Here is a 26614-nt window from a genome sequence, read left to right on the forward strand (position 1 = left end):
CACATCCACAGTGTCAACAACTCATTGGCCAAAAGCTTAATTGTTACAGCTTGCTTCAAAGGGAACAGTCTCCCTTATTTTAATATCCTTATGCCACTTATCAAAGCAAGCTCTTCTCTGCCTCCTAGGGTGACCAGAGGCAACTTGTAGCCCAACATAGCACCAAACCACCACCTTCTACCAGATGTGCAGCTAGATAGCGTAGCAATAACAGAAACAGCTCCTTCAGCAGTTCTGGGGCCAATGATACTAACAGAAACAAGGAGTGCGCAGAACTGAGATGTAAAAGGGCCCTAGAAAGATAGGCAAGTTTCCCCTCCTCCCTTAAGCAGCCTGGGGCCAGTTACCACAATGTAGTTTCTGAAGTGCAAGTAGCTGCAAGATGAAGCTGCAGAAAACTGTGTTACAGACCATCAGCGATGCTTCTGCCCAGTACACATTTGCAGACATAAACACGATGCAAGCAGACCTTGTAGGACAGCGCGGGACAGGCTCAGCTCATCAGCAAGGAGGTGGAGTTGGCTCGATCCTCTGCTGCCTCGTGGAGGGCATGCAGGGTACTTGCAGCACAGCAGGGAGGATGCATAAGCACGCTAAGACAATACCTCCCACGACTTATCACAGAAGATGACAAGAAAAATGGAAAATAAGGAGGGAAGGAACCAAAAAACCTGGTATCTTGGAGCAGTGCCCAGGAAGCCCCTGAGCTAGGGGTATATTGAGGGAGTAATAACAACACGGGCAAAGCTAAGCCCTGTAGGTTCAAAATCAATGTAGCAGAGACCATGGCTGTTCTGCACAATCAAACAAGGGATGTGGATGCATTGAAAAACTCTCCCAGCACTCACCTGTGAAAGAAACAGCTTCTCTTCCTTACAGTGTTCCCTCTTGTTTAGGGAGCTGTGGGGTTGGCTAAAGTCTTGGGTAAGAGATGGGGGAGAGGGAAGAGAGTTTATTGGTATCACAGCAACAACAGATTATTACTGCACTGGAAACATACATCATTCTCCACAAAGGTTCTCTCAGTATAACATCTTCTGGAGGCAAGCAGCCCATAGGTTAGTAGCACTATGCCTACATAAGATGTAGGTCTTCACATTGAGTACCAGTATTACAGTAAGTTTTTAAGACAATTATCCTAAACAAAACAGAGATGCAGAGATGTCAGAGAGAAACATATTCACAGTTACAGTGCAAATAGCAGTTTCATGGTTGCCTTTATTAGCTAGCAGAAATTGCTCAGACTTTGTGCTACTGACCTGTTAACTGCAGCAGACCAGGTCCAAGGCAGAAGATGGAGTTGCAGGCACATCCAGATAGGACAACATTTCTGGAATTTCTGCATAGTTCTAAAAGCTGCTCAGTGTTTCAGTTAATATGCTTGGAAAATGCTAGGAGAGATGCTGATTCAGTAGAACGCCCTGCTAGCAAGAGTTTTTCTGGAATTACGTGTGTTTGGAAGACTTTTCATTTGCTGACTCCACCTGAAAAGGCAAAGTCTTTCTTTGTGTTTGGCCTCTCGGACACACAGTTCTGTGAAGATTATATGAGAATTGTTTGTTATCTTACCCCATGGACAGGGCTGGGGCCCTCCATAATTAACAAACTATTACAGCTGGGTTCAAAGAGCCAAAGATATTAGTAGGAAAAGTAACACCACCTGTGTTGTTTGGAAAGGGTAGGGGAACTTTAATGGAACAAACATGCTTGCCATGGGTTATGCTTCTAAGATTCCATGTACATCCAAACTCTCAAGTCATGTGAGAATACCAGGGAAAATAAAGAATTTAAAGTTTTGTACTCTTCATAAGGTTACTGTCAAAAAAAATTGCACATCTACATAAGCTAAAGGGTAACTTTCAAGGTACAGTTGCTTTTTCTGCCATTATAAGGGGGTTTGACCTAGGATTCTAAAAAAAAAAAAAAAAAAAAAAAGAAAAAAGCTAAAAATCAATCACATCAAGTTTGAGACATTAACAGGATAAGTGGCAATAGAAATAGGCTTATATTTCTATGGACCTAACAGTTTTCAGTTGTATGCAATAGAGCTTATACAAAGTAAACTTTGCTTCTCTCCTGAATTTTGCTAACACTTTGCTCCTGGCACAGTATGGAAAAGGCCCTGCACTCTGCAAAGCAACACCAAGTCCTTAGTTTGTCTGTGTCCCACTGACAGGGCTGTCAGAGCGACAGGAGACCCACTGCTTGACATAGCTCCGTGGAAAGTCCTCCTCCTCCCGCTCAAGAGGGATGGACCCACAGTTGGTCTGACTGTTTTGCTCAAATTCACAGTCAACTGGACTCCCACAGTCCGAGTCCACAAATCCACTGTCAATAGTGTCCAAATCTATGCAGATCATAGGGTAACTGTCACCAGGCCTTGCAATATGAGGGAAGAAGTCACAGGAGCCTTCACTGTAGGAAACACTTTCACCATCAGGAGAAGGTAGAGAACCTGGATTTTCCAAATCCCACTGATTAGGCTGCAAGCAAAGGACTTCGAGGATGCTCCCCATCCCTCCTTCCAAAGCCCTTTCTACTTGCTGGTGGGCTGGGACACTTGTACTTCTCAGGTGGCCTGTGGACACAGAGCCGGAAGCAAGTGTTTTGTCCTGCGTGCTCAGGTCAGCCAGATGCAAGTCACTGGATATCTTTCTGTCTTCATCATCAACGTTAACCTTGGGGTAACCGGTTTCTCCAGCACTACTGTCTTCCTCGATGGTATGCTCATGTCCCCTGTACACACGGTTACAGTTGCACTGGCAGTTACAAGGTGTAAATTCACCAGCCACAGTCACAGTATCAATGGACAAATGCCCATATGACTGGTCCTGAGTCCCACTGCTACCGTTCACACTAGACAGCAGAGACTGGCTATCCTGACCTGGTGCAGTCAGGCAAGACACACAGGGCTTGCAAGGCAGATCTTTTCTCAGCTCACGCAGCTCCTCCCGTGACGTGCTGTTGGAAGGACGCATGGTGTAAACTTCTAGGACTTCTGGAAGGACTATTCCCCATTCAAAGAAATCGAGGGTCATTTTCTTATGGGATGCACCAACCCACTTCTGCATAAAAGGACATACGGGGCAGGGAGAGGGAGAGGTTAGTACTGTCAGGTTCAAGGTTCCACAGAAATGACCAAAGTTCTTATGCTTTTAGAGGCAAAGTCAAACTCTAAAATCACTGACTTCTCCAAAATAGCAGGGTATGAGATGTTGTTATTACCAGACACAGGCAGCTGCAGGAGAACTGACTCAAGTAATTGAAAATAATTAGCTCTGAGAGGTTTGCATGGCTTTGCAGTTTTCTCTATACTGCAAAGAATGCCACTGCCCATAGCAGCATTCCTTTGTGCATCAGTCAGAGGTCCCAACCCAAGTCACCAAGTCTCCCGTGCTGTCCTGGTTTCGGCTGGGACAGAGTTAACTCTCTTTTTAGTAGCTGGTACAGTGCTGTGTTTTGGATTTAGTGTGAGAATGATGTTGATAACACCCTGATGTTTTAGTTGTTGCTAAGTAGCGCTTATCTTAAGCCAAGGATTTTTCAGTTTCCCATGCTCTGCCAGCAAGCAAGTGTGCAAGGAGCTGGGAGGGAGCATGGCCAGGGCAGCTGACCTTAACTAGCCAAAGGGCTATTCCATACCATGGAACATCATGCCCAGTATATAAACTGGGGGAGTTGGCCGGGAGGCACGGATCGCGGCTCGGGTACTAACTGGGCATCGGTCAGCGGGTGGTGAGCAATTGCATTGTGCATCACTGGTTTTTTTCCTTTCCTCCTCCTCACCCCACTGGGAGGGTGGAGGGGGAAACGGCTGCGTGGTGCTGAGTTGCTGGCTGAGGTTAAACCATGACACCTGCCCTCTTGTCCTGGACACTGCTTCTCTCAGGAAGGATGGTCAGCTTCTCCCTCTATGTGCTGCATCTGCACCCAGCACACACATAGCCCTGCTCTGTCACTTCCCACACCTCAGTTCCCTAGGAAGGGGATCAGGGCAAGGCTTCTCCTGATCTTCTGTATGCAACCATGCCCCAGACCAGACTTTTCACTCACAGTGACAAGAAGGAAGCAGAGGTAGGCAGGGGATGGGGACCTCAAAGAGCTGTAGCCACTGCCTGCTGCAGATAACACCTACTCAGATTAGGGAGTGCCACACATTGAGTCTTGCCCTTCTGTATCACCATTAGTATTACATTCTGCCCTGTGCCATGCATTATCTCTAGATCACGAGCCCCTTGCATTCAGTCACATCAGGGAGTAAAGGCACCTTTGGGTTTCTCTGATCTAAGAACAACATAAAAGTTTCTATTCTTTTTGAAGAAGTCACTGAATCAGACATTCAGATCACAGCAAACTCTAGGTCAGTGCCACTAATGAATGCCAGTAAGTCCTACTAGAGGATTCTGCAGTGCAGAGGCTGGGCACAGCACAGACTCAAGACTTGGTTCTGCTCCCTGTCTAACTCTTGCCTAAGGGCTGAGCTGTGTCAAGGCTCTTCTAAGTGCACCACTTTCTGCTGTGTATAAAACAGGTAACAACACTGAGCTTCATAAACACTGTGAGGGCTTCTGACAGAGTGCTGCATGAGAGCTGCCACAGCAGTCCGACTCCCTTAATCATATCAGCCTCCTGTCCCAAACTGCACTCAGTGTAACTAGACATGAGCAAAGTATTTGGGAAGAGAACAGCTTAACAGAGCTTATTACCCTCTGACACAGAACATGGAAAAATATGCATTACAGCAGGAAGTACCAAGTCTATTTTAATTTATTTTTAACATAAGCTACAAAGAGCTTATTATTGACTATTGAGCTTATTATTGACTATATTGACTGTTCTTTGCAAATTCCCGCCCAACATGAATCTAAAGGACCCGTGTACACACAAGAGTAAACAATGTTCCTCTGCTTTCCCTTCTCTTTTTATGTCTTAACTTTTCCTCTAACATTTTCACTGCTTCCTACCCAATCCAGGACTGTTGTCTGCAGAGCATTACTATTGCAATTTGCTGATCATTATTCACAGACACAACCTAATCACTTGCTTGGATGCAGGCAGGATGCAGTTGAATGAGCCCTGCATCAATTGGTTTCTTGCCAGCCAAAAATGACAAGTCTATTCACATATTAGTGATGTCACCACATCCTCTTGACACCCCCTGCCTACGCTTCTTGTGCTGTGGCTGTGCGGGCAACTGCTGATTTAATCTGCATATTTATTAAGGAGCAACTCAGCTTTAGCAACTGAGGCTCATTCCCTTCCCAGCAGCACTGAACAGCCTAACTAGAAACTAGCAAGAATGTAATTCCCACAGAACAGAATACCCCATGGCTTCACCCTCAGAGGAGCATGGCTCTTGGCATGCAGGGTGCTTTCACTTCCACTGTGAGCACTAGCCCATGACTCTCAGGAATTCCCACACTGAGTCCACCTGGTCCTGGTTCCTTTCCCTGAGAGCTACCAGTGCCAACCGCCTCACAAGAGGATGCAAGTACACCTCTGGTGCAGATATGGGAAGCCATAATAGGGCTGAAAGAGGAAGGCAGGAAGGAAGGGAGACAGTCACTGCAGGCTTCAGCTTGAATGGCACCCATCCAAGACTACTTGCTTAACCTAATTGCAAACATCAGCCATGCAGTAGTGGGAAAGTACATGAAGATCGTTAGGGCCCAGCTGGTGTCCCTCTCCCAGAGGGTCTAAGAAAAAGCAGAAACAAAAAGCAGACACTGAAGTGTCTCTGATCATGCTGCTGTAACAACAGGAACTTGTTCAGAAAGAGGCAGTGATGTCTGCACTCACTTGCCAGCACTTTTACAGTTTGATAATGGCATTGTGAGTTCCTCTTCAGCTTAATACAACTATTATTTATGGATGCTCAATGGTCTTTTACTTTTGTATCCTGAGAACTCCAGCAAACTCTGCAGTCTTTGAAAACCATTTTGTCACATGAGCCAGTTTGGCTGGCGTTAAATGAGAAGAGAATTTGGGAGGGCTACGCAAAGCTACTCAAAGGCACTTCCTTCATAGGGAGGCAGCTGCACTGTACTATCACACAGCAGTTATTTGCCCCCAAAGCTCTAGCCATCTTTCCAGGATGATATGTGTAGCTATTGTCTGTATGAGTAATTCTTCAGAGAGAACTACAAGGCTTAATGTTGAGCGCATGTCACTGCAGAGGCTGGAGTGGGACATCTGGCTCTACACTGAAGTCTGCTCCATGGCCTTGATGGCAGCATGGGACTGGAGCTTTGGAAAAATCTCAGTTACTGCCCTGGTACCCCTTTGTCCACTCCCTTCAGGTTCCCAGGCTTCACAGATCACGTATGAGCTCAGGTCGCCCACTGATACAGCACCTACAGGGAATAAGCAGCACAGATGTGACATAAAGGCCTTCGTGGCATGGAATAGACACTGGAGAGCTCTGGTCCTTACATCTGGAGCCGTTTGGCATTCCCTTCAGACATTCCCCCTTCCACTGCCCTAATGAGAATCCCTTGCCCGGGATAGCATGATGGGCCTTTTAGTTTAACTTTTTCACGTGCTCCACTTGCTTGTGTAGCCATTTATACCTTGAAATCTCCATTATGCACCAGGTAAAGAGGTTTGAAAAAGTGAGCAGGGTCTGGGATGCAAGCCATCTTCTTCCACAAGCTGGAAGAGAAAAGAGAAAGGCTTTGGGTTTAAGCATACATTACAGATGCAAAGCAAGGCATCTCCAGATCCAATTCAAGCAGCTGAAATCACCTGCCCAGCCTCACTGGCCTCACAAGCTAGCAAGTGGCTGAGGATCCAAGGACGTCTTGTGCTGTCAGAGCCATCTAATGGCCTTTCTCGTGAGCCTCACAGGAGGTGGGGCCTCAGCCCTCAGGACTCGTGCACACAATGTTCTTTTCTTGCGCTAAGGAAAGAGGTTCCAATTTTTTCCTTCTTGGAAAAGCCCCAAGTGCTGGAAATGCATTTTTCCCCTCAGGCTGGGCTGGCTCGTGGTCTGCACCTGCAGGCCAGAACTCTGCCCTACGCACTTTTTCTCTGGCCATGGGCTGTGCCAGTCCTGTTGCTGCACCAGCCCAGTGCCCTCCTCTGTGGCAGCATGCCCCCCATCCCTCTGCAAGGGCACGTTTCCCTCCAAAAAGGAGGGAGGCCCCCAGCCAGCATCGAGGGGCCTGCATCAGCTTTGGAAAGGGGCAGGCCAGCCCTGGCTACTGCTCCCCTCTGGCAACTGCAGAGCACAGACAGGACCAGGAGAACAGCCCAGGAGGCTGGGTGGCCTCTGCTCCGTCCTCATGTGCCATTGTCCTGTCCCAACCAGCTGAATGGCAGCAGAGCCCCAGAGAAAAGCAGGGTGCTCTTGGCAGTACACCAGCTGGAGCCCTCACAGGCCCATAGCCGCGTCCGTGCATGGATATATAAGATGCAGAGAAGGCTGCATGTGAACACCCCATCTTTAGCAAGACAGAATAGGAGCATTTACTCCAGCTTCCTGAAGCATTCTTACCTCCACTGTTTGGCCAGAAACGTTGTGATTGAGGCAGTGATTGCCACGACAACACCAAACAGCAGCAGCCATCCCATGCCTGCTGTCTGTGTCACTGCTGGAGAAAGAGACAGGGTCATTCAGGCTCACCTTGCATTTCTACCTTGGTCAATAAGCAGCAGATGGTGAGGAGACACCCTCGATTTCTACCCCAGACTTTCTCTTAGGGACACTGAGGCTGTCACCTGGGGCCCAGCACTCCAGACATGAGGTCTGAATGAGGATGCTCAGAGAAGATTGCCCTATGGCCTGGCTGCACCACGGACAGCCAGCCAGCATGCTTGGGGCAGGACAGCTCCCTGCTATAAAGACCCCTGCTGTTTCTGACTCCTCCTGGTTTAGGAACACTTCCACAGATGATCCATGAAGTGAAAAGAGAGTGCAGCTGGCCAGAGACGTGGAAAAAAGGTGTTGACTAGATGAGTGCTTGTTGGCTGCCCTCCACCTGTGATGGAAAGGAGCACCTTTGAGACCCAGAACTCAGATAAACTTCAGCAAACAGAGCCTGACCCTGCTGCCACGGCACCATGTAATACTTCAATTCGAGCTGCAGATCAGAGCACGGAAGCTCAGCACATGCTGCTGACGTTGACCACAGTCATCCTGCCCTGCTCTATTTGAACAAAGACTCCCTATTTTCATAGCCTCTGTTCCACCATGACAAGCACCAGTGTACTTCTGTGCATAAGGCACTGTGCACTCCCTGTGCAGTGGGAGTGGTGGCTACCAAACGAAACAGCCATGCCCAGCATGACCAAACATCAGAGTCCAGACACAGAACCTAGCCCTGAGAGCAGGATCCCCGCTCCCCTCAGCTGAAGGCAATACTAAGCCCCAGTAGTGGAGGCACCTCTGCTAGATCTCCCCCATTTCTGAAAGCTGCAAGCAGGACCCTGGACATTTGACACTGGAAAGGAAGCTAGAGGCTGCACTCCTGCTGTGGCACCCAAAGCTACAACCAGCCCCACCAAACCCTCTTCCCATGGGCCGTGCTGTAAGGTGGGCTTTGCAGCACAGCGAGAAGGTCAATACAGACAGCACATATCAGCCCAGACCTGGGGTTCATGTACTCAGTAAGCAAGCCAAACATGCCTGTCTTTACTAGACTATTCAGAATTTGTTCTAATTAATCAGATTTGATTAGAGTTCTGGAAGCATTCTTTGACATTGGACCAACTAGAAGGGCAAGGAGAGCTGGTAGTATGTACCGGCAGGTCTGGTTTTCAACATCAGCGGAGGACTCCATTCACTCCAAAATCCATGGTAGCCAGTGTCTTCTCGGGGTCTGGCTCTCACTTGGAACTCATACTCAGTGTTTGCCTGGAGTTCCCATGGCAGGATCACCAGTGTCCGTTTATCTTCATGGACCGCTTTAGTCTTCTGAGTCTGTGAATGATTAAACACCAAACACTCAGGGCTGGAGTGACTGCTACCACCTTACCCTCACTGCTGCACGGTGAGGAGCCCTGCAAAGTAATCTCCTCTGCTTTCATGTTGTTTCTGCAAGGCCATGCTCTGGCTGGTCAGTAGCTGCATGGGGCTCTGGGGGATCCTTCCATGCAGGACAGCATGAGAAGCAAGTGAAGTATCAGCATTCCCCACAGGATCTAGTACTTCTCAAACAGCTTCTGCTTCTCAATTCTTTTTTCAGTTTTGCCTGTTTTCAGTCCAGGCAAGCAAAGAGACACCTTTTCTAAACCATGAAAACCCTTCTTCCACACCAGTGCTCCGATTCCGGTTGTGCTGGCCTCCTTTTTGCTGGTACCTCCTACTTGATGGTAAACTGACATCTCACTTACCTCCCAGGTGTCGGTCCTTCTCTTATAACGCAGCTGATATTCCAGCTCCTCATTCAAAAAGTAGAAAGGAGAGTTCTGGTAGATGGTTTCCCAAGAAATATTGTAACCCTCTGAGAACACAGCGGTCAGATTGAACGGAGGCTGTGGTTTGACTGGAAGACAGGATAGTGTTACCCTTCATAACATTACTGCAGACAAGAGATGGCCCAGCACAGTACCAGCAATACAGAGTGAGTAGGGAGCAAAACTGCCCTGGCAGGGGTAGGCCCTCCTACACAGGACAACATCCACAACATTCATGCCTCTCAGGCTGAGCAGTCCTGAGCCATGCACAGAACCTCACACCTCAGCAGCATAGTGAAGTCAGGCCCATATTTCTCTGAACCTCCTCATCACCTAAGGAGCAGGAGAAGATAGCACAAGGGGCTAATACCTCCTGGGAGATGTAAAGAGTAGAGCACCTTGTTCTTCTCATGACATAGGAGGGCTCCGTGTAGTTGTGGTCACTTGCACAGTTAGGGAAATACCCCTCAATGTGACAGAGACACCACGAAAAGCTGAGGCTAGTGGACACTGCATAAAGCCGGTGCAAATCCCTGTGTCATACGTGCCTACAAGGCAAGCTTTTGTATCCCCTGCAGGGTGTTTTCATATATTGAAAAGCAGTAATGCACAAACTCCAGCACTAGTCTGCAGGGTCTGTCACTGAGCTATGATGTCTCTGTACGGGGACATCTAGGAGACATGCAAAGCACCACTACCCAATCTATAGTCTGTCAGTGGGGGCAAGGGGCTTTCCTGAAATGTTATGGCATTTGTCAAAAAGATGACACTTCTTATGTAAAGTTTAATTTCGGAAGAATCTAAAGTAGAAAAATCCTTTTTCATATGCCTGCATGGTACCTATCTGCCTGGCTAACCACCCCTTTTCTTCACAGTTTGCTGCACAACTCAGAACACACCAGCATTCCACCAAGTCAACTATATGATTGCACCCAGTCTTCCTGTCATGCAGAAGAGATGGTTAGGAATTGGCCCAGAAAGGGGAAGCGCCACCTCCATTGTGTCTGGGACACCTTGTGCCACCCACACTACTGTCATGTTGGTTCAGGTGTCCACTGCAAGAGCCTCCTGGGCCTCCTGTGAGGACATTCGCGGCATTTGCAATTAAAGCAATTCCTCCTGCCCTTTAGATTCTAGCCAAGAACAAACACTTGCATAGTCTAGGTATAAGACTGGTCTAAGGTGGAAATTTATCACCTACTGCTTCATGGAGAAAAGGAACTTCCCCACGAAAAGGCTGGGGCCAAACCAGCTCTAAGCTCAGCCTCAAGCATAAATGTTTCTGTAGTTTACAATAGCAACAATAAGAGCACAGTGCTCTGTGTAGATGAGTGCACACCGAACGTAGCCCCCCACCACTGGCCGCCACGCTCACTCCTTACCCAGACTATCCTAGCAGATAGACATAAGGTCAGACAGTATTTATCAAATCCACCATTTTTGTACTTACTGTTCTCTGCCATATAAAAGCCTTTGGAAATCACGTGCTGCCTATCAGCTATCTCTGTAACATCCACCTGGACTTTGAAATCTGCCAGGAGTTCAGTCATGTCCACAGTGCACATGTACTGTGTGTGACTGGTGTTCCTGGACAATTGCAGGAGACTGCAGGCAGCCACAGTATTTTCTGGATCTTCCCCAGGAACCCTAAAACCACCAAAATAAACAAACAAGTCCACATCTACCACATGCTGTAGTTGGACTAATCTGTTGCTGAACCACCAGGCATAGAAATTAATAAGAAAAAAAGAGGCAACATATTAAAATAAAAATTTGTCTTTGAACTTTGACAGATTTTTTTTTTTCCCTTCTATTTGCTCAGCTCAGCATCTTTGAGAGAAGTAGGAAAGTGATACTGAAGTGTTTGTGGAAAGGAAAGGTGCTCACCAGGGCTGCACAGCCCAGGACTGCACAGCCCAGGACTGCACCCACTTCCTTGCTGGGGCAGAACAGCAGCCATACGGAGCTTGGACAAGCTCTGTGAGCCCTGCCAGCACACACAAGTGAAAGTCCATTGTTAACAGCAGCAGAGGGCAAGGTATTCCCAGAGCAGGAGAGAAAACAATGCCAAGGAAGCCAGAGTCAGTGTAGCAGTCGGTGGCAAGCAGTGCAGTCAGTGGACACAGGAACCAGGGATCCTTTGCTAGGCGAGAAGCCAGTTGATAACTGGAGTGTGAAGCACAAAGTAAAAATGAGCATGGCAGCAAGAATTCTACCTAACAAAGAGGACAGAAGGACACCACTGTGCTATGGCCATGTTAGAAGTTCCTGCTGACTGCACTGTGCTTGTCCTACTGAGACGTACCATGTTGCAGTGAGGTTATATGAACTGGCACCCACGTCATTTCTCAGGATACAGGACAGGGTCTGTACATAGTCCACAAAACAAGTGAGGTTTTCACAACACGTAGCTGTAGGTTTGGAAAGAGAAAACACAATATCAACTTCCATGATGAAGCAAGTAGAACTTTATATCAACACACACAGTCCTCAGGGCTCCCACTAAATCTGAAGGGAACAGACCACTCTGTGCCAGCCCCGCCGAAAGTCTCCAGTCTTGGACCATAAGATGTGTTCCATCTCTACAGGGAGGCAAGTCATTGACAGCAAGATAAGCGTCAAACAAAAATCTATTTAAAATGCTGTGGCAGCAAATGGCATGCCAAAATACCAGGAAATGCCCAAATTGTGACTGAATTTTCAAACTTATCTCTGTCCCCTCTTATACAGTCACTACAGCAGAGTCACATATAATTTCTGCAAGAGTCCTAGCTTATGTAGCACGAGGCATGATTACCCAATCAGAAACAGTAGCATATTCAAACATTTTAATGATACCACTTCCTAAATTGAGTACTGTTCTTTGCTAGTCTAGTTTTCATTTTATGACATCTACATGGCACTTTGCACGTTTAAAAAAAGTGGTATTTTAGTAATTCTTTCTTTACCATTCTCTCTGCTTACTATTTTCTACAGCTTGATATCTGCAGCATCAATACTTTTCATGTCCAGCTCCAGAGGCTCGGAATGTGCTTTGCATGGAATTTTGGCAAAAAAATATTGCAAATTTGTAGTTACTATAATTTCCATAAATCATGCTGATATTAAAGTGATAGGCACAATTTATTAACCACTTAAACTGAGAGGCAGTTGTAGAATTTACGCTGGTCATTACGAAAATTAGCTAATTTGAAAGTGGTCACAAAGCCGCATTTATGCTCTTCTAATTGTTCTGCAGGAGCTCTGGTCACGTGTCAGTATCGGATATGTGCTGTACAAAAGCACTGTTGTTGTATGCAACACATCCTTAAGTTACATCCCTGGATTTCAAGGCAGGGAAGACAGCAGTACAGTGAGAAATATCTGGATTGGCGAGTCCTCTCCTGACAGCATCTTGGGCTGACAAGAGCCACTGCTACTACACTAGGAATAACTGAGTGAGGAAAGTCCTGTAGGAGATGCAGCATGCCACGCTGGTGCAAACCACACCTACTACAGTGATTGTTCATCTCTTACACGTACAGTATCACCCCTTTTTGATGGGAATAAAATTGGCATCATCTAGGGGAAAATCTCAAGGTTGTTACACGCATTTAAATCAAGCACGGGTCCTCCCCTACCATCAGGACTGCCCCCAGCCTGATGGGAACATGTTACTTCACAGCCATCAGGCACCCAAATCCTCTGATGCAAACCACGCTGCACCTCCCTTTGTCATTCTGCTGCTTGCCTGGTTAGAGAAGCTGCACTCCCTGCTTCCTACCTTCCCTTTCTTCAACACGCTTTGTGTTCAGAAGAGTTGTTTGCATAAGATGAGAGCAGGCCTACGTGATATGCTCAACAACCACAATACCTGATTTTACAGTTAAAGAGAATGTTGTATGCAGAGAACAATCAACATGGAATGCACGCAGTGTGTGCACTGATGGACCAGAAACATCTGTTCCACCCTCCAGATCAAATGACAGTCCTCACAAACAAGTTGCCTCTGCATTTACAGCCACAATGCACAGCAGGCATGTCCAGTGGAGGGTGCAGCCTAATTCTAGGCCAGAGTAAGTTCAAAGGAAAACAAAGTCCAACTTTTCCCACTGACTTCACTCATCACAAAAGTTTCTTCCTAGTCCTGTTGCGTCAGAGCACACACTGCTCTCCCTACCTGAGCTCTGGGCAGCACTCAGATTTGCGTACGAGACCCCCCCCAAAGAGTCAGGATAGTGACAGAAGAAATTTGGGGATTCTTGTGACAGACTGGCCCCAAGGGTGTACATATGCTTTATTAAACTGTAAGTGATTCAAATTATGTGGTTGTCACTTTGTTTCATTTTGACTTTTTCATTTCACACTGACTTCAGAATTTTGTTCTGAAATTTTCATGAAGTTTTAACTTTTCATTTTGAGCCCTCAATAGGCTCTTCTGAGGGCCCAGATACAAGCACTGTTTGTTCCAGAGTCCTGAACAACATACTTTTCCTCCCTTAGCCTAACTTTACTCTCCTACAAAAACGGGGTTATAAAACCCTTGCTTTCCTTTAGAGAGGGCAGCAAGTATTAATAAGCATCGCTAATTACCATTCTGCTATGCTATTATGTTAATCAGTCAAACGGACTACTATTCCTACGTAGCTGGTAAGCTGCAAGTGTATCTTTGGGCAAGAATCTGTTAACAAAATTAACAAGAGGACAGCTTTGTACTGGGAAGGGAATAATTAAGTGTCCTAAACCCAGTTAGATCTAAGATGAATTGTCCATCCTTGGCAGCTTCAGAAACAAAAATCAAGTACTTCTAACAGTAAGATCTAGTTTGGTCCAAACTGAAATTAGTACAGGGTAATTCCCTGGCTTGTGTTACACAAAATTCAGACCAGACATCACAATGGTCCTGTATGGCAGGAAGATCTAACTCTGAATTCATCTCTTCTGCTAATTTAGGTTTGGAGCAGGTCCAATGCTCTGCCTAGAAGCAGCATGTAAAATGCTAAACTTGCACCTGCTCCCTGCAGACACCATTGTCGCTGCCTTTTTCTGTCCAGCTGACCTGTTCAGAAAGTCAGCTCTGAGTCAACTGAAGCTTGCACGGTGGGTAGGAACCAGCAAGAGAGGGGGAGTGACTGCACAGTGCAGTCCTGAGCAAAGGGGCTCAGACCAGGAGAGGTTCACTCCGCTGTCCCTGGCTGGCCTGCCAACAGCGGCCATAAGCCCTGGGGATATCCTGGTCTTGGCCACCAGAACCTTTCCTATGGCAAAAGTGGGTTGGTTTTTTTTTGGGGGGGGGTGGGGGGGTGGGGGGCAGGAAATCCTACTCCAACGTCAACAGGAGACATTTCAATGCAAGGCAGGCGCTACCTCTGCACTCTGCCCACTGGGTCTGCTCCCTGGAGTAGTATGCAGTCTGGCTGAGCTCTGCCCAGCTGTGCACCTTCTTGTGTCTGTCCCCCACTGCCCATGGAGCCTCTTCCATAACTCGTTATCCCATGGAACCCTCTCCCCTGGTACCCCATTTGTGCTTGCTGTCCCATGGCAACCTTGTGCTAGGCACATCTTGGCAAAGCCTGCATCAACAGCCACCAAGATAAATCCTGTAGGTCTACAGCCCAGAAGAGATATCTGGGAACTTACTGTACTGGAATAAAAGGAAGAAGGAAATACTCTGGAGCCACAGTTTGTTCCTCATGTTGGTTCTGCCTGGATGTCCTAGGAAAAAACCAAAACAAAACCAAACCTTAAAAAAACCAACCAAACAATTAAAAGTTCAGCTCAGCCATCTACTCCTATGTTGAAGATTCAGGTGGAATTAATCTTGCTTTCATTTAAATGTCTAAAAGTAAAGTGCCTAATTTAGGCAAGTCATCTCAGCTCTCCTGTATGTACCTACTCCATGGGCTAAGGGGGGGACAACAGCCCTGCCAACTGGCCATAAACCAAGCCAGTGAAATCTCTGCTCCTTGCCAGCAGCATGTGCACAGAGAAAGCAGCAAAGTGACTGCAGCCTCAGCCTATCCATGCAACAGGAAGGCACTTGGGTTAAGTGCTAACCCATTTTTTTCTTCATCGGTTTCCTGCAACTAGAAGTGGCTTGCAACTAGGAGAAGTGACATTGCTGTGGCTTAAACATCTGTACAGTGAATTAGTCAAATAGAGTCTGAATGTCACTGTGGGTCTGTATGAGCATGGCTTGTGAGAACTCATTGATTTGGCCTACCCATGGTTAAATAAGCATGGAATATAGTTAAGGGACTCCAGGAAGGCAGACCAGACAAAAAAAATAAGTTTCCCATGTGGCACAGAAGAGAATGATGTACAGCACTCACTTCAGGGGACGGCTGTCCTGATGCAGTTTGGTGAAGAGAACCTACAGGAAAGTCTTCAGAGAAGAGGACAGCAGGATGTTTACAACAGTATGAGGAAACATACAAATGACTGCTCAGCCCACAGGCCCTGCTCCAAGACCAGGCCCTCAAGCCACATAACACATTAAGGCTGTGTTTTCACAGTATTTAACATTTACAGAAACACACAGAAGTGCACAGAAAGACTTAAAATGAGCTCCCTGCAGAGTATTGGCTGTTGATACCCGGTACAAATTTTGGCACTGTTTTCTCAAGCTATTCTGAAATGGGCTAGGCTGCCTGAGGGCAAGACTTTGGAGGGGCAACCTGTATCATTTTTGGGACATAATTCTGTTGGCAGCAAGTTGCAAGGATGCACAGGCAGCAGGGAGGGCCCACATGCCACGCCACAGAGCAGCAACATTGTCAGTGACTGGACACACAGGAGTGTCTCTGCAGAGCCCCAGAGCTCTGCAAAACCCCCTGCACTAGATTGCACAGAGGCACCTGTGAAAGCAATATGGATGAAGACTGGGCAGCAAGCTGCAGCCACCAAAAGATACCTAGAGCTCCTGGCAGGGCCTGGTGCAGGTCACAGAATCATAGAGTCATTTGGGTTGGAAGGGACCTTTAAAGGCCATCTAGTCCAACCCCCCTGCCATGAGCAGGGACACCTTCAACTCGATCAGGTTGCTCAGAGCCCCGTCCAACCTGGCCTTGAACATTTCCAGGGATGGAGCATCTCCCACCTCTCTGGGCAACCTGTGCCAGTGTCTCACCACCCTCATTGTAAAACATTTCTTCCTTAGATCTAGTCTGAATCTCCCCTCTTTTAGTTTAAAACCATCACCCCATGTCCTATCGCTACAGGCCCTGCTAAAAAGTCTGTCCCCATCTTTCTTGTAAGCCCCCTTTAAGTATTGAAAGGTCGCAATCAGGTCTGCCCAGAGCCTTCTCTTCTCCAGGCTGAACAACCCCAACTCTCTCAGCCTTTCCTCCTCCGTAGGAGAGGTGTTCCACCCCTCTGATCATCTTTGTGGCCTCCTCTGGACCCGCTCCAACAGGTCCATGTCTTTCCTGTGCTGAGGGCTCCAGAGCTGGACGCAGTGCTGCAGGGGGGGTCTCACCAGAGCGGAGTCGAGGGGCAGAATCCCCTCCCTCGACCTGCTGGCCACGCTGCTTTGGATGCAGCCCAGGATAGGGTTGGCCTTCTGGGCTGCGAGCGCACGTTGCCGGCTCACGTCCAGCTTTTCACCCGCCAGTACCCCCAAGTCCTTCTCGGCAGGGCTGCTCTCCATCCCTTCACCCCCCAGCCTGTACTGATACCGGGGGTTGCCCCAGCCCAGGTGCAGGACCCAGATCCTGGGGTGCCTGTGCCTCCCCCCCACCAGCAGCAAACACCCAGACAGTCACTCAGTAGACAGAGTGCCAGTGAGGCCTCTCCCACTTGGGGAACATTTGTGGTATTTAAAAATTTCCCAGGTTTACTCAAATAATGAAAGCAAAATAAATTTAGCAGCCACCAAAAAGCCCCTGCAGCCCCACGTGAGCTCAGAGACTTGCTCTCAAGGCACCACAGTGTCCAGATGAGATCAGCAAGGCTCACTCAGGAGGTGCCACAAACACCTCATGGCTGCAGCACCTCAGCCCTGCGGTGGGAGCAGCCATGCTACTGCTGCCCCTCCTTTCCTGCCAAACATATCCTGCAGATGAAGCACATGCTCCAGCTCAGCAAGGAGCCCCAGGCACCCTGCCAGTCTCCCTCCCCTGCTGCAAGTGGCAGGAAGAAACTCTCCCCACACTCCAGCCCTTCTTGCTGCATCATACATTTCCTGGAGGAAACACCTTTTCTTGATCCCGCTGGTCCCAATTCTCCAAGTTTTCTCTGTATAACAACTGTTGTCATTACCACTACTTTTGGTGGTGCCATCCCCGATTACTAAGACACAGCCCACTGTCTAACCCCGCTTTGTGCTCCCACTCATCCTTCCACTGCTCTTCTCCAAATTCTCATTCCTTCGAGGAAGACACGCTGTTATCCTGCCATCTGAAACCTGCTCACCTCCCTTCATGCTAAGACTGGCTGCCCCATGAAAACAGACGCCCTCAAGCTGGGCAGTCTCCTGATGCAGCATCTGCTTGTGACTTCTAGCACCAAGGGCCCCGTTCCTTGCAGCACATTTAACAGAAGAGCTGTGCCGAATGAACCGGCCACTGGGGCCTAGAGGTCACTAGCCCTAGAGACACGATAGAGACAGTGATTGTCCGCTGCCTCTTTAAATTGTCCTTCTCCCTGCGAAATACCTAGAACCTATTGTTGCTGGGCTCAGAATATTCAGCTGTCTCCCAGCTTAGGATGCCAACAACCTGCCGAAACGGGCCTGTTCCCACCCCAAGAGAGTGCACAGTCCCCAGAGCTGCTGCTGTTCTTCCTCAGGCCTTCATGCCCTCTCACTGACTGTAACCCAGCACACGCTCTGGACTGCAGGACGGACTAGTGCCATCTCATACTGTGCCCTGCTGCAGAAGCCCATCTCAGCATCACTTTGCTTTGTGACTGTCACGCTCCACAGTCTCGGCCACCCTGTAAGGCCAAGAAAGGCAACTCACTGCCTATTCTTCAGCAGAGGAAGGAAGGGTTGGGCCCTCAGAGAGCTCTGCAGACCCACCGCTTGTTTCAGAATCAACTGGCAGTGCCCCCAATATTTCATGTTCATGATATTTCTGTAGCTCCCTCATTTTACCCCCATTCCTGCCTAAAATGACAGAGCAATGCAAAGGAAGTCTCTGTTGCTTTTAGCTACTGGATTGTGGTTTCTCTAGAGTGTCTTCCCTATTTTCCTTCCTCTGCTCAGAGGATAGTACCATCTATCCAATGGGACAGGAAGGACTGAACAGGAAAAAGTCAAAGCAACAAGCCCAAGCAGCTCATCGGGAAGATGTCTTATGGAGATATCAGAGGCTGCCATTACACACCGGAGAGAGGTTAACATACAAGGTTGTAATCTAGAAGGAAGCTTCCTGAATAAGAGCACAGTAGTAAAAATAAGATAGAAAAGCAGTAGGATCTGCTAACACAGGTGAAGCAAGGAGACAATACTTCCTCACTTGGGACTCCACTGTCCCATCTCTTACCCTTGCCAGTGCCCACAGATTAGTCCAACACTTATCTCCTTCACTTTTTACACAGTTCTCCTACCTCAGTGTGGTGGGGAAGGACTGCTACCTCTGAGAGCACCACAGAAGGTGTCAGTGCTATGTGTGTCTGACCTCCTGGCTGTGCTCCAGGTTGTTGTGACAAGACATGGATGTGTGTGCAGAAGAGCTGGCAAAGATGCAGCTCTGCAGCAGTGTCTCTGTGGTCTTTGATGGCTGGAAGACCTCATGGCTTCACAGAGATGTGTAGCAGCCCCTTTTCTGAAGCTTCCTCCAGTCAGACCCTCTGCAAGCCTCAACCCCACTCTATGATTAAGACCCCCACCTTTCCTACATCCCTGCATTTGTTACACCCTTCCCATTTGCTTCCATCTGTCAGCACCCTGCTCATGTGATTGTTCACTTGGAGGGAAGAATGGCAGTGGGCAACAAGCAGAGGCAGGAACTTATTCTCTGTCTGGCATTAGAAAAGTCATAGAATCACAGAATGGTTTGGGTTGGAAGGGACCTTAAAGATCATCCAGTTCCAACCCCCCTGCCATGGGCAGGGACACCTTCCACTAGACCAGGTCACTCAAAGCCCCATCCAACCTGGCCTTGAGTCCTTTCTACCACCTCATTTCAATTTCTCTGTCTGTGAAATGGGGACTCTGAGACAGCTTCATGCATCCTTGAAACACAGTTACTTAATTCTTATAAAATGTCAAGCATTGTACAGCTGCTAAGCACTATTGCTGCAAACTCTGTAGCATCCTAGGAACAGTGCGGGAGACCACAGTAATAAAGTTGATTAGCCATTCATTTAGATGTGCACATGTAAATGACGCTACAAGGTTTTAATATACCAGAGAATAGGAAATAGGACCAATACAGACACAGACATATACAAAGATTATTTTTGTTACAGATCTGGAAATATGGTGCTATAAGCTGCCAAAGATGGATGCAGTCTAAGCTCACAATGTGAAGTGTCTCCACAAAAATTCCACACACAAAAAAAAAGCCTTATTAAGAACTCCGTTTAAGAAAAAAAAAAAAAAAAAAAAAAAAAAAAAGAGTCTGGTATTTCCAAGCATGAGAAAATAAAAGTCATAGCTACACCCAAGCAAAAAAGAGTCGAAGTCTCTCAGTCCACCAGTTATATGCAAAACCAAGCTTTCTTCTTGAAAAAAATTCATTATCAATGTACACTGCCATCTAATCACAAAGCTAAAGCAACAGGGAGACAGAAGGATTCTCTAGCTCTCCAGTAGAGGCCAACAGCAATGACAGCAGGGGCACAAGGGACACGTCAGTTATAAGAAAGATTTACAGTGAAGTCACAGATATCAAGCAGTAACAAACTGGCAGCAGGGAAAATGGGTGGAAACGTGGACATTACCTTGCCCTGTCCTTTCAGCTGTCCATTTCAACCCTCCAACATTTCCATGGCTGGCCTGGCTAAATCATTACTGCAACTGCAGACACTGCATGCGCAGGAGCTGGAAAGCAGGTGGATCTCAACAGCACTGAGTAAGAGTAAAGCCTACTTGTGCACGACCAAGGGCTGTAGTGTATTGGAATACACAGTGATAAATGGCGGTTGACGTCACCACTGTATCAGTATTACTGTGCCGATAGAAGGATGTGGTGAGCAGAGGAGGCAATGAATTCGGGTCCAAACACCCACACAACATTTATTACTGTATTGCTCTGCTCTCTTACTCTTATGTGAGAAAAAGGTGGGAGAGCAGATAAAAACTCACAAGCCTCAGATCTAAAAGGTCATAGTGGGGCTGGTGGAGTTAGAGCCTTGCAGTGGGGAGGCATCAGTGTCAAGGCATTAAATGGTTAAGCCTAACTATACAGTACAGCGTGTACCACATCAGAGACAGCCAAGTACCCTGCGCCCTGCTTCCACCTGCCCCCAAAACGGCCCCTGGGATCAGGGCAACAGCACCAATCCTCAGACCACAGGCGGGGAGGTGGTCTGGCCCCTGCACAGGTAGAGGGGCTCACCCCTACCCTGATCTCATGCCTGCAGCTTGTGTCTGGGCTGGAGCTCTGCAGATTGCAAGGCTGACACTGAGGGAGGGTAGGTCAACTCACCTCCGTGTACCTTAAAAGGGGCTGCAAGGAGCCCAGTGCACGCTCCTTGTGCAAGAGGGAAAGGAGCAGCACTATGGAGGGGACTTGGCACACACAGCGTAGTGTGGTGGTAGGAGGCTAAAGAACAAGGAGCTGGAATAACCCAAGGAGACTGCAGCAGTGAAGCGGGCACAAAGCAGCTGGGTGCAGGGTGGGTGGGCTCTATGTTCAGCCCCGAGACCTGCTGAGCTGAAGAGCCCAACTGCACCCACCGCACAGCGAGAGGAGATGCAAAGACTTGGCATAGCACAGCACAGCACAGCACAAGCCAGCCCGGCAGCCTGGGGCAGCAGATGCGGAGCCGGCAGGGGCCAGCTCTGACCCAGACCTCAGGGCTCCTCAGATAGCTGTAAGGGAAATTACAGATATGGGAGAGTCATGGCTGGTCAGTTTAAGTACAATACATTTCTATAGTAGTTAAAGAGCAAAATAAATCCCATCCCTCACGTAGGCAAGGACACAGCAATCGCAGGCCATGGAGGGCATGAGATTGTCAGAAGATGCTCAAGACAGGTCTCAGCTCCATATTCAGCAGTAGCAGCTGTCTCTCTCTCATGTACTGATAAGTTATTTGAAAGATAATCAGGAGCTTACTGCTTCCAGCATACATAACATCTGTTTGAAAAGGAGAAATCCAGACTTAGAAGGCTGCTGATCCCAGTCTGGAGCAATGAATACGCAGTCATGGGGAAACTGCTCATAACAGTGCAAAAGAAAGCAGCTCTGATTTCTATGCTGATATATAGGCAGGAACAAGGTGAGGTGTCACTATGTCAGGGGATGTTCCCAGGAGATTTTAAGAGTATTGACAACATGCCAGAGTTTTTATAAAAGGAAACAGAGTATTCTGGGCCATAAAGCAGGCCAGCAGGTCTAAACCAAAACTATCAGAGAAGCTAACATGGGATTCAGTTAATACACAACAAAAGGATAATAGTACAGAATAATTGCAGCCTAAGCAGTTATACAGAAAGTGGTGCAACAAGCAATTTTTCATTTTTAATGAGTTAAGTTTGAGAAAAACAGGCATTTAGGTGCAATATGTTTAAGTTTATAAAGCAGTTGGTCTTAAAGTACCACCAGTATTCTTGTTTTAAATATTAGCTCTGTAATATCAAATGCATATTATTGCATGTTTTAAAAGTAGTGTGGCTTGTGCCTGCCAGACTACCACTCTTTGGACTGATCACACATGCTGCCCCTTCCTTCCTTCCTCTGCACAAATAATGGTGCTAGCACACCTTGGAGAGTCCTGTGTAACAATGGAGCAAAAGCTGCACCACTGTCCTGGTCTGCTATTCTCACGAGAAAAATATTACTAACTGCCTGGGAAATGTCTAGCTTAGCTGCTCAGCCTAATTGACCCTGTGCTATCCCACACTGCACCCAACAGTGACAATCTCCACAACCCATAGGCGGCATCAGCCGAGACGTGTCTTTTCTAGGAGCTTGGGCCTGACACCACGCCTGTAAGTGATCCACAAAGCATGCAGAAGGAAGATCTGGTCTCTCTTACAGAGACTCTGCTCCAAACACAACGAGGAATAGCTGTTGGGCTAAGTAACAGGATCGTCTCCGCGCATGTTGTTAACAGCGCACAACCAGCACACGGGCCAGCCCAGTTACCAGCAACTACCTGGCAAGCATGGTCAAGAGCCACCTGCCCTGGCCCAAATGGTCCAAACCATCTCTTTTCCCCAGGGTGAGTCAGAGGCATGGAGGTGTTTACTGTATAGCAACAAGAAAAGAGAGGTAGGACTGAAGGTAGGTAATGAGCCCTAGGAGAGGGCAGCAGTGGCAGCTGGAACTTCTTTTTCTAAGGTAGTTAATTTTAATTTTAAAAAGTTTATCCTTTGCTGACTGCCAGAATTCAGATGTGTACAGTTTCCCTTCTGCGATGCTCACTGCTGGTGAAGCATAAAGCCAAAAGAAGCATTAAGGGCCTGCCAGAAGGCTGGAGTAGCTCATCATGCATGGCTGTGTTGAAACTTAATGATTGATTCTCTTCTGTCATCTAGCACTGTGCTTATACATGTGTGCATGTGTGTATGTGCAAGTACATGCATGTGCACGTGTGAAACTGTGCGAGTGCCGCAATGTGAAGAGCAACAAGTAGTCTTGCTCCTGCAGAGCAAATGCTTAACATACGCCGAGCTCTTCAGTCCTGGGAAGCCCAGCACAGTGTGACCCACCAGATCTCTCTCAGTGACCGAGAGGGACTGTATGCACCATATCCAGCCTGGGAAGAGCCATGACGTAGGACGCACGTGCAGGATCTCTAGGAGCCCTGATACTTGTTGCCACCTGGAGCACAGTACCTAAATACACCTCCTGCATGGAACAAAGCAAGTCAGTGGGCTCCGTGTGCAGTGATCATCTCCAAGAGCACACAGCTGTAGAGCTACTCTGTGCTGTGTGGGCAACCGACTCCTCTACACCTGAGGTTCCATGGCACTTCAGGGCAGCTGAATCCAGCCCCCAAGGCAGAGCACTTGGAGATCTGAAGCAGTTCAATGGCCATGGATTTATGTTGATTTGATGTGAGAGGCAACTACTTTCATCCAGTTGTAATCTCAGCCCAGCCTGCAGTGGCAGTATTCACCAAGAAGCAAGTGTGAAGGGCAGACCAGGGAAGGCTTGGTAGATTCTGCTAAAGTTACTGATGACCCAAAAGTATTTTGCCATGCCTGGAAGAAGGGCAACATCTGTATGTATTTATCAGCAAGAATAAATACACACAGAGGAAATAACAATCAGAGCTGACAATTTCTTTCTCTAGAAGAGAGAATTAGTGACACTTGCAGTTATCAAGTTCATGATGGGGGGAAAAACCACACACAAACAGTACTACCTCTGTATTTTCTTCCTTTCACAATGGAATTAAAGCAATATCCTCAGCATCGTCAAAGATACAGACCTGATGTAACTCTAGGGTCAAAGGCAGCTTTACTGGCTGGTGACATTTAGGAGGAAGATAACCATACATTACGATAAGTAATGAGTAAAAAATGGCAGAACAGCTGAGACATGAGTAACAGTGTCCTACTGGAAGGGAAAGCAATAGAAGAAACCACCTCAAAGCTCAGGAAATGGGGTAAAATATGAATGAGCCAGGCAGAAAGCGGAGGTGTTAGTCAGCAAAGCAGCAGATTGAAAAACAACAAAGCCCCTCAGCTGGCCGCCTGTGAGCTGCACAGGATGCTGCACAGAGGAGGAAGGAGTGCATTGCTTTAGGTCTGGGGAATGCTGAGTGCCACCTACAGAGACCCCAGCCCCCTGCCCCCCTTTTGCCTTTGCCAGTTGCCTCTTTGTAGCCACCAACATTGGGCTCACCCTCTTGTCTTCCCCAATATACATCAAGTCTGAACCCGTTCTGCATGAAGGCTGTAGTAGGAGGACATCACTTTGGCTCCTGCCAGAGGAAAAGGGCTTACCTTCACAGAGCTCTGACTGTCTACGTCTTGCTCACACAGAGGGGATCGCACAGAGGCTCGTATCTTCTCTTAGGAAATCACCAGACACATGCTGGTAAACAGAAACAGGAATGACTGTGCCTGTGAACTCACCCTGACCATCTGGAACAGAAACCTATAGCTCTGCTCAGGCTGAAACCCATCACCCTCATCTGCACCATGCAAAATGTGCCCAGAGCATCTCCCCAGATGCCTCACTACACTGTGCACATTCAGCCCACAGGAAAGCATGCTCTCCCCAAGACAGCCTCCACACCACCCTCCTCTGAGAGCCTAGACCCCTTTGGATAGCCCGCAGGCAGTACTCTCCCTCCATGTATTTGTCAGAGCCCTGCCCGCAGCTGGGCTCCTGCAGCTTCACAAACTAAGCATCAGCCTTTTCCTGTCTGTTCAGCTGATGTGTCCCATCCTCTCCACCCTCCCCTATCACAGCCGTTCTCAGACTGGTCCCAGGTCACATCATCTGTGTTTGTGCTTCCAAAGAGCACTGACTCTGCACGAGGTCAGCAAGTCCATCGCACATTCCCGCAGCGCTCACCTGAATCAGCAGTGCTGGCAGAACTCGTGCTCCTTTCATGCAAGTTAGCAGAAACTGACCCATTTAGAGCCAACGTCCATCAGCTTGGCCCCAGATCTCTGCTCGCGGGGATGCATGAAGACCAGAGCTCTGCTGCTGGCATACAGCTCTTTATGGCAAGAGCCTCACCTGAGCCTCTGGGATCTTTGTTTTACCACAGCTGCCAAAAATCAGCATGCCCCGCCCGTGCTGCCTGGCCACAAGCTTTTACAGCAGGCCTTCCACACCTGCGGCTGGGTACAGCAACTGAGCCTGCCTTCGGCAGCTCCGGGCACCTCTAGTAGGGTGAAAAACACACTGGCTATTTTCAACCTCTGCCTGTGGAAGCACTTTCAAAGCAAAACCTAATGGCTCACATCGCATGCTGCCTCCACGTGGCAAGCAGTGAGCTGCAGGAGACGATCGCATGGCAGACCACAGACTCCAGCAGCATTGCTGGCTCCATCCCAAACCCACACAACATGCGGTCCTAACACAGTTGGTGGCTTCTCATGTCACTGGCAGGGATGTACCACGTCTTCAGGAGAAAAGGCAGGATGGGGGTGCAGGATGGACAAACAGGCAGAGTTATGAAAAGCACCTTGCAATATGTCGGGGCGTATTAACAATATTGGAGATAAACAGGATTTTCATGGAAACAGATTGCTCCAAAGTAAGCAATGTTTCCAAATATTCAAAATACATTTCTGCATAGAGAAGCCAAAAGGCTTCGTGGGACTTTCTTGGGGCAGCCCAAGTTTTGTGAAGCTGTGGCTTTGCTATGATGCTGGTAGTTCATTGTAAGGTGGCAGAAAGCAGGAGCTTGTTTTGTTTGAGGCTAAAAAGGCCAAAACTTGGGGTTATTGGCTCCACTAGAGCACAGGGACTAATGTGATGAAATTGCATCACCTCAGTGTATCTGCATCCAAATCAGCACTGGTAAGCATCTACAGTGCTCAGCAAGAAGAGAAGGAGTCTGAAGGCTGTTCCTACAAAATGTAGGGGCCGGGGGATTCCGTGCTCCACAGTGGCTTTGGTTGTGGTGTGAGGCTGTTGCTCAAACAAGGAAGCTGCTTGGATCCCCTGGTTGCTGTTCTGTGACCAGCTCTGCATAGCCTAGTTTCCACATTCCTTACCCTGCCACTGTGCGTGTGCAGAAGTTGGAAAGTGATGTGCTAGGAGCAGCAAGAAGCTAAAACAATGGCAGGTAACATGCAATATAGAGACAATACGGACAGCAGTTGAATGTGTTGGTCCTTCACACTGGGGAGCACAGCTAGAGGGTTTTAAGACAAGTCATAGGAACAGCAAAGGCAGCCTGACCAGAAGTGGGAAGAATCCCTGATGCTTCTGGATGACAGTGTTGTAGGGGCCCGGCACAGCTCAGAATGAAGCCATGGAATAGGTAGCACATGCTAAACTCTGGGTCCTAATTCCTGCCTTTGTGGAGGAAACAAGGCACTTGATGGCTCTGTTGCCTCCCTCACGTTGTGGAGGAACATACTACGAGCGTCTCGAGCGCCCCAGCTAGGCAGGGGGGGAGCAGACCACGCAGCAACAAACTGCCCTGCATAACC

General features: G+C 48.0%; 1 protein-coding gene across 2 annotated transcripts; it reads right to left on the minus strand.

Annotated features, from left to right (window-relative positions):
- Positions 1–1957: 1957 nt before the first annotated feature.
- On the minus strand, positions 1958–25105 carry IL21R (interleukin 21 receptor). Of its 2 annotated transcripts, none has more exons than XM_050905671.1 (10): positions 25020–25105; positions 24443–24533; positions 15016–15090; positions 11702–11807; positions 10847–11043; positions 9334–9485; positions 8743–8920; positions 7496–7589; positions 6570–6651; positions 1958–3065 (listed from the first exon to the last, which is right to left on the minus strand). In XM_050905671.1, exons 3-10 carry the CDS (start codon positions 15068–15070, stop codon positions 2151–2153), a joined length of 1779 nt encoding a protein of 592 aa, XP_050761628.1. In that variant the 5' UTR covers positions 15071–15090; positions 24443–24533; positions 25020–25105; the 3' UTR covers positions 1958–2150. The 2 variants fall into 2 exon arrangements, with proteins under 2 accessions (XP_050761628.1, XP_050761627.1); XM_050905670.1 differs by having other exon boundaries at positions 7496–7592.
- Positions 25106–26614: the final 1509 nt, after the last annotated feature.

Source organism: Gymnogyps californianus, chromosome 15, assembly GCF_018139145.2.
Source record: "Gymnogyps californianus isolate 813 chromosome 15, ASM1813914v2, whole genome shotgun sequence".
In the NCBI taxonomy this organism is placed as follows: Eukaryota; Metazoa; Chordata; class Aves; order Accipitriformes; family Cathartidae; genus Gymnogyps; species Gymnogyps californianus.

Bases quoted from the DNA above. Each gene is read 5' to 3' on its own strand.
- IL21R (XM_050905670.1), bottom strand. From the start codon at position 15,070: ATGAGGAACAAACTGTGGCTCCAGAGTATTTCCTTCTTCCTTTTATTC. The intron at 8,921-9,333 runs GTAAGTGAGATG...AATCATTCACAG, and splicing joins GAAGGACCGACACCTGGGAG to ACTCAGAAGACTAAAGCGGT. The intron at 7,593-8,742 runs GTACATACTACC...CTCTTTCTCCAG, and splicing joins GTTGAAAACCAGACCTGCCG to CAGTGACACAGACAGCAGGC.